This window comes from Asparagus officinalis, chromosome 10, assembly GCF_001876935.1.
Source record: "Asparagus officinalis chromosome 10, Aspof.V1, whole genome shotgun sequence".
NCBI classification, from domain to species: domain Eukaryota; kingdom Viridiplantae; phylum Streptophyta; class Magnoliopsida; order Asparagales; family Asparagaceae; genus Asparagus; species Asparagus officinalis.
Window position 1 is genome coordinate 683559 of NC_033803.1, and position 8123 is coordinate 691681.

Genomic DNA, 8123 nt, shown 5'->3' on the forward strand with positions numbered 1-8123 from the left:
GAGGAGGAGGAGGACGTCGATGTGCTGGTTTGCAGCCATGGGGTTTTCGTGCCGAAGGAGCTCGAGGCGCAGGATCTGGAGGAGGTCAAGTTTATGATGGATGTCAATGTGATGGGGACGTTTCATTTGATTAAGCCGGTGTTGCCGCCGATGAAGAGGAGGGCGAAGGAGACTGGGGTTCCGGCATCGATCGCCATCGTGTCGTCGCAAGCTGGGCAGGTGAGAGACCTCAAGCTCAGAATTTTTTTTTTCAAAAAAAGAATCTAATTTGTAAAAGAAATTTAATTATAAAGAACAAGCATGTTCACATTTGTTTAAAAAGAGACCAAATTGTTGCACTTCAATTGATTACACGGTCAAATTTTGGTATATTTCTTATAATTACATAAATGCGAACATGTTTTTTTCGTCTCGAGCGGGATAAGTTGGATTTCTTATTATAGAAGTTAATTGTTATTGTTAGATTTTTGAAGTTATTTATGGAAAGTCGGTATCTTGTTCTTCCACAGCGGTGTTGATAATTTACAGAATTTTGGGAATGAATTTACTTAAAGTAATTCCGTATTTTCTACTGCAACGGTGACTGGAACTTTCCTCCAATGGGTCTTAGTGTTTGTCTGGTAATTTAAATGAAGTTTATCAAAGTATTATTGGTTTTTCTACTGAATTTGTATCTTACTTGCCATTTGCATCAAGGCTCTAAGCGTGTTGTCTTCTTGATAAACGGATGAATGGTAATTTCTGTTTAAGAAAAGGACTTTTTACCTTTCTTATATTTCCCTGAACAAAGTAACTCTGGATATTGCTGTTGCAATTTCAAGGGGTTGAGATTTATGTCTGCTGAAATTTTGCACTTAGTCGCATTAACTTTTGTCTGGAAGCTATCATAATAACTTAAATTAGTCACTACAAGTCCGTATTTTTGAAAGATATTAAGGAATTCCTTTGGTCTCAAGTGTATTTGCAAAGTTGGAAGTACCTGCCTAATCCTTGTCAAAATTAATTTAAACGGGGGCACTTCTTTGAATACATTAGCATCTGGATCAAAATTTATTGTCATACTTCCCATCTTGTATATTTTCTTAGTTTTTGCTAAAATGTTTTCCCCATTTCCCGTATGAGGCCTTTTCATGATGTTTAACTAGTGACTTTTATGGTTTTTGGTATTGATTTTCTTTTTCTTCTTTTGATAAAGTGGAAAGATATCTGGCGTTCATCCGCATAAAAAGTTTGGAGTCTGTTTGATGGGCTTATATTTATTTGGATTACCACTGTTTTCTTCCAGGTAGGTCTCTATGGATATACAGCTTATTCGGCAAGCAAATTTGCGCTTCGGGGCTTAGGGGAGGCTTTGCAGCATGAGGTCTTTGCTGACAACATTCATGTGACTCTCATATTTCCTCCAGATACAGAAACCCCGGGCTTTGCTGAAGGTATAGAATCAAACTCTTTTGTTTGCTGGACTTAATTATTTTCAACAGAAAACAATATCTTGATGATTTAGTAGATTAAAATTTAAACCACACTCTAGTTATGATTTGATATTAAGCTGATTCATGAAGTAATCAGGACAACATCTTCATATAGTTCACATTGCATCCACATTTACTCCTTGGAAGCACGAGTCTAAAATGCATTCACATGTTACTTATTGGGTGCATGGGTATAAACTGCGTCCTCCACCTCGCTAAGCTGGACCAAATCAAATTGACCTCGAAGTTGCTAAACTAGGCCAAATCAAATTGATCTCCAAGTAGCTAAGCTGAGCCAAATCCAAATTTGACATTCATGTTGCTAAACTGGAAAATTATAAATTTGACCTCTATGTCCCTAAAATAGAAAACAAACCAAATTTACCTTCTATGGTGTTAAACTGGAACCCAAATCAAATTTGACCTCTATGTCGCTATGCTGGAACCCAAATCAAACTTGACCTTATGTCATTAAATTGAAACCTAAATTGAACTTGACCTCTACGACACTAAACTGGAACCCAAATCAAATTGACCTCCACGTCTTTAAACTGGATCTCAAATCAAACTTGACCTCCACATCCTTATGAAAATTTTTAAATTTCTACGTCGATAAACTGGAAAATTCCAAATTTGACCTTTACATTGCTAAACTGGACTTAAAATCCAAAGACCATCTCACACCTCCAAGGCAAACCCAAATCCAAATTTCAACCGCCACATCCCTAATCTAAGATCTCATATGAAAATCTGTACACTGGGGTTATGCCCTTGGTTAAGCCAGGTGCATGATTATTATTTTTAATAAAGTTTTTGTGCTTTCTTGTGAGTTTTCTTTTGTGTTGATGACATTTATTGACTCTTAATTTCTTTTCTTTAGAATGGGTAATTAACAGTAGACTCTTGAGTCTATTGGAAACCATGAACCCACTTAAAAAATAAAACTCTCTTCCGTAGGGTGAATTTGACGGGATCGATATGCAAAACAAAGTTATCTTCTACCTTAATCGGATGTGTTTATCAGCAATTAGTTGAGAGGCAATTTTGACCGCACAGATTTTAGCACGTTTTAAGATTGAGTTATGATTTGAGTCTCTGCTTCATGCTGAACTATGTGGAATTAGCTTTAGATTGGATTTTTAAATTGGGTCTATGCTTGTTTGGCTGTTGTGAATAGATCAAATTCAATATAAACGTTCTATAATTTGTTTTGCTGTAGTCCTCTTTGCTAAGGGTAGGCAAATGTGATAATAAAATCAAAATTTGACATCCACTATACAAACTATTTTCCCTTTTTTTTTGTTTATCATCACGTTAACCATAAGATTGGAGATTTAATTTTTGCCAAAAACAATTGTGTAACAATCTTTTTAATTATCTATATTTTGCAATTACCCCCTTCCCATAAAAAGGATTTAAATTCATTGATCGAACATAGCTAGCGAATTCCTGTTATTATAACTTAACTTTTCTTTGGACTTTTAGATCCAGACTATCTGTCGCCACTTGCCAAAATCTTTTTTTGAAAGTTCAAAACCCAATTACTGAGTATAAACCATACGGGTTCTGGTTGAATGATGATGTTCCTTTGCAATTTTTTTTAAAAAAAAATAGCTTCAACACATTTCATTCTAGTGGAGTAGGTTAAATGCATCGGGTTATGTTTATTAATCCAACTCCCATTTGACTGAAAACAGTCATTTAGTTCTTTCTAAATTAGTGAAGATAAGAAGCTGTAATACTTAGGTTTCCAAATGATTCAACCCCTTGAAACAATCTAACATCTGCCTAATTTAATTTGCGATTGCAATTAATGATCATATATTTATGATAATCAGTTTATTTGTGCTCTATGAACATCTCAATACTTCATGGATTTTTTTTAAATTTTAAATTTTTTATTTATTTATTTTTGTTAGTCGCATCTAGTTTTAACCCATATCTTTCTTCCATTCTACGACTCTGTTACTTTCTGCTTTCATCTGAACCACAATCTTTTCATTTGGAAATCCAAGATGTCATCTTATCTAGTAGTTGATCCATGTTAACCTGATTCTGCTCATATTTGACTGTATATAGCACTGGATTACTTTGAATTATTTAATTCTTACATGGTAAGTTCATTTTGTTATTTTAACTCCTTATTTTCCCTATAACAGTCCTAAGAACTTGAGAACTCTTTTCCATCTCGGAACCACAACCCTCTCCAGTATAAGCTTATAAAGTTCTATATGAAGGATCAGTCTATAAATGCTTACCTAAAATAGATAAACCATTTAAATTTCTTTTTCTTTGTTTGGGAGACATCGATTTCAAATTTTCCAGTCTTCTAGCTGTTGTTATTGCATATTACCCCAAATACTAAGCTTCGAATGATTCTAATGCAGAACACAGACTAAGACCGGAGACCACCAACCTGATAGCAGGATCTGGAGGTGTCGTAATGAAAGCTGACGAAGTTGCCAAACTGTCCTTAAATGGTATCAAAACCGGAGCATTTATTGTGCCCTGCGGGTTTGAGGGAACCATGATCGCCATCGCAACAGCAGGTTTGTCGCCACAACCATCAAGCTTATGGGCGTTTGTTGAAGTTTTGGGTGCTGGTTTCATGCGCTTCTTGGGATTATGCGTCCAGTGGAATTGGTATGGCGTAATAGAGAAGTGCCATGCCAAGAGAAAGAATGAGTAAGTCGGAAGTTATCTTTTGAAAATGCTTGATTCCCTTCGTTGCTTGTTTTCATCGTTTAACTATGAGTTTGAAGTTACCTTTGTGTCATGCTTAAACTTTAACCACCACCCCCCACAAATTATAATGCTAGCAGAGAACTAAGCCTCGCCCATGGAGGAGCGGAGAAAAGCTGATGATGACAACAGGAGTAATGGAAATCTGCGCATCCACTGAAAATTTCTGCAACTTCTGAATGAAGCAGTCTCCATATGAAAAGGGTTTTCTTCTCCTTAAATTCTCTCTTTTTGTTGAATTGTACTTTTATTCATATTCTTATGATTTCAGAGTGAATAATAATCATTTGTTCCGCATGGCATATGACCATGCAAAGATGGGCAAAGATGTATAGTGAAAATTACAAAATTTAGTGGGATGATGCATTGTATCTCTATCTTTCTTTGAACTAGATTAGAATGTGAACTTCAACCAGTATCATAAACGTTTGCCTTTTCACAAGATTCGCATGAACTTTTATGATCATATACAACTACGATTAAATCATTGAACTTGTCAAGGTCAGGTCACCCTGCTAAATAGTTTGTACAATCCGCACCCGACGAAATGCTACGAAACGCCCATCAAGCAAACCTTGGACAATACACAAACTCACCAATTTCCCATTTGACATGTTACATTGACACCCACATTTCATTTCAACCAATTAGCCAAGCCACAAATGATATAGCGATACAGCGCTTAACTTGTCTAATTTCTTTTATGCTCGTACTACTCGGGTTTACGACATGTGATGATGGCAAATTTGATTAGGTTCTTCTTGTAGCCTTCGATCATTAAAGGCATCACAAGCGCTCCTCTTATCGTCTTCCATCCTATACGAAAGGAGTTACAGCGATAATGGCCAAAGTTACCTCACACAATATGCAAGCGGGGAAAAACTTACCGCTCCGTATCAAAGAAGTGAATCCTTGCCATGTAAAGGCGGACTGAATCACGGCAGGCCAAAATGGGGCTACGTTCTCTGACCAATCTGCCGTCTTGATATCCTGGCATTAGTAGTAAGTTTTAAGTAGCATGTACATGATTTCTGCATTTACATATATTTTTCTGTTTTACCTGGAGTTTTAAGGATTGGGCAATTTTAACGTAATCAGCAGCCGAACACCATTCGGGTAGATAATAAGCACTGCATATTTTGTTCAGGAGATTCTTTTCCTCGGGCTTTAGCGAGTCCTCTTCAGGAGAGAGGTCCCTGTGACACCATGTCACTATTATTATGGTCGCCCCGGGTGCTGCAACGCGTGCCAATTCACTAACAAACTGTATAGACAAACCAACCAGCATGCGTTAGTATGATTCATAACATTAACATAACGTCGGTGCCTCTTTAAGGATCGAATTTTATCGAGCTTCTGCAACCACCCTCTCTCTTGTACTAACCCTTTATGAACACCTGTGTAACAGCCAAGTGAAAGAGAAAATTGCTTCTTGTTTTTTTTTTTTTTTAATTTAACAAATAGACCTCCTGAGGGTAGAAGAGTCGAAAAAAATCAGTCAGGGTTCTATCTTCAACAACAAACTACAGGGTGTCTATCTATCCACCACAATTGGCAATAGTACAGGGGTCTACCTGCAGTTAACCCTTACATGAACGAGTAGGTGAGTTTTATGCATGCATCTTCTAAATAGGAACGAAGTAGAATATCGGACTCAATTCTGCCGGCTCGGAACATGAATAATTTCAATGTCCAAAGTTCTACACTTGTCAATGGCAGTCAATCTATAGAGATAGATAAGATGTCCAATGTTATATGTATGTCGATGTCAATCAATTTAGAGCTAGGTAAGATTTCTTTGGTCTTGATATACACACGAAAAGGATGACAATTCTGGCCATTATCAAGGGTGTTATGCGTTCCAACTATGAAATCATCAAACTACGAAATTAAAAGAAAGGAGTTTCCATTAATCATATCGCGTTGCGACAAAAAAGTTTTGAGTGATCCGCTAAAACCAAGTCATCTCCAGCTCCTCAAAGAAAACCATGGCATCTAGTAACTCCGGACACAAGTAATCTTTTACAGAAATAAGTGATGGGTTTTTACTTAGTTTTGAAGCATCAACTTCGTATATCAAATATCCAATTACCTTTATCTTGTCGGGCATATGCTCGCCGCTTTCCATGGACCAAACCAAATCGAACTCCCCATCGGGAAAGGGTTGGTTTAATGCATCTGCAACTTGGAAAGAAACCTGCTAACATCCATTTGATTTACGGAAACACAAAGCGAAACATGAGCCATACTGATACTAGAAACAACAGACATCTTACGCCCAAAAGCAGTGAATATATGAACAAAAGAAGGGAGAGAGTTCTAAGTACTTTGTCCCCGAGCCCCTCAGCGACGGCAAGAGCTTGTGCTCTTTGAGCTTGGACAGGGCTCAAAGTGATTCCGCAGCAATTAGCTCCAAATTTCTTTGCCAGGTATCTAGAGCTTCCACCAATCCCACACCCAACATCCACAATCTTTTTGGGTTTCTTCAAGGAGTCATCTGCGTGGAGTAAGTTATTTTTAAAGGATATAATCCAAACTTGGGGGAGTTCAGCAAAACTCTAAAGCTCGTATAAACAATTCAAAATATGAGATATTCCCGGTATTAAGTAAAAAAATAACACGCTTTAAGATTTGGATGGAGAAATTTTGCATAATTCTCAGCAGTAGTTCGAGATATCTCCTTAATTAAACCTCCTAAATATTATTCTCTGTGAACCCTGACCTTTGCTCACCATGAAGGCATATGTCAATATCAGCACAAAGACGAACAAATCACTAAGTAAGATTCATAGAATCTGAAACAAAGATAATTCAAATAATTCAATAATCTATTGAAGTAAGCATTGGATCATATAGAGAACTATTGAAGCAAGCATCGGATCATATAAAAGAACCAAAACCTGTGGTCTCGGCAAAACCCAAGGCTTCGTCGACCATTCGAACCTGCGCTTTCCGGGTGATCCTTTCAGGCCCTGTCGAAGCCCGCCGCCGCTCCTCGGCTCGTAAAGCATGATGCAGTGATCACCCAACAGCCCTCCGCCACACCCCGGGAACGACTCGTCGTAGACCTCCGCAATCCCTTTCTTCAGACCCTCGTCCTTCTCTCTAACCCCCTCCTCATCATCATAGCGCACGCTGCCGTACGCTGCGTCGTGCATGCTCAAGAACGGGCAGTGCCCGGATAACCTCAGAGCAGCATCCATGGGTCTGATGTCTCTCTTAAGCGAGCGGAGTATGGTGGCTTTGGAGGAGATTTATATAGGGAGTTAAACCTCACAACGAGCCCCCCTAACTTCGGGGAGTTTTTCCACATAACCCCCTCAACTTTTTTATCCCGCACGATCTATCTAAACTTTGGAGGACAAATTTTCAAAACAGACCTCTTTGAACTTTTAATCTCAAAAAAATACCCATTTTCAACTTAATTTAAGAAACCCACCTGGTTTCAGCCTCAGCGCTGAAACCAGGTCGGTTTCTAAAAAAAAATTCCGAAACTTCACGGGAGTTCAACACTCCCGTGAAGTTTAGTAAGATTTACTAAACTTCAAGGGAGTTCAACTCCCGTGAAGTTTCATAGTTCAAAAAAAATTGAATTTTTGAACATGAAACTTCACGGGAATTGAACTCTTCGAAAAAAAATTTCAGAAACCGACCTGGTTTTAGCGCTGAGGCTGAAACCAGGTCGGTTTCTGAAATTAAGTTAAAAACGGGTCTTTTTTTGGATTAAAAGTGTAAACAAGATTGTTTTGAAAATTCCTCCAAACTTTGGATGCATGAGGGGAGAAGCAGCAAGGAGGAGGGAGGTGACAAGCGTACAACAAGACAGCTCGGCCAAAGCTTGTTGGGCGACACGTGTCGGCATCAGCTGGGTCATTGACGGGCCCGGTCTCTGAGCCCAGAATAGCATCG

At 38.3% G+C, this 8123-nt stretch overlaps 1 protein-coding gene and 1 pseudogene across 1 annotated transcript in view; one reads left to right on the top strand and one right to left on the bottom strand.

Moving 5' to 3' along the window:
* The window catches only part of LOC109825384 (3-dehydrosphinganine reductase TSC10B-like), a 5854-nt gene extending 1263 nt beyond the window's left edge, over positions 1 to 4591 (top strand). The window contains exons 2-5 of the mRNA XM_020392239.1: positions 4 to 219; positions 1286 to 1433; positions 3860 to 4157; positions 4295 to 4591. Coding sequence (XP_020247828.1) covers positions 4 to 219; positions 1286 to 1433; positions 3860 to 4157; positions 4295 to 4334 — 702 coding nt within the window. The 3' untranslated portion in view covers positions 4335 to 4591. The remainder of the gene's footprint in view (positions 1 to 3; positions 220 to 1285; positions 1434 to 3859; positions 4158 to 4294) is intronic.
* LOC109825385 overlaps positions 4681 to 8123 on the bottom strand; it is an 8990-nt pseudogene continuing 5547 nt past the window's right edge.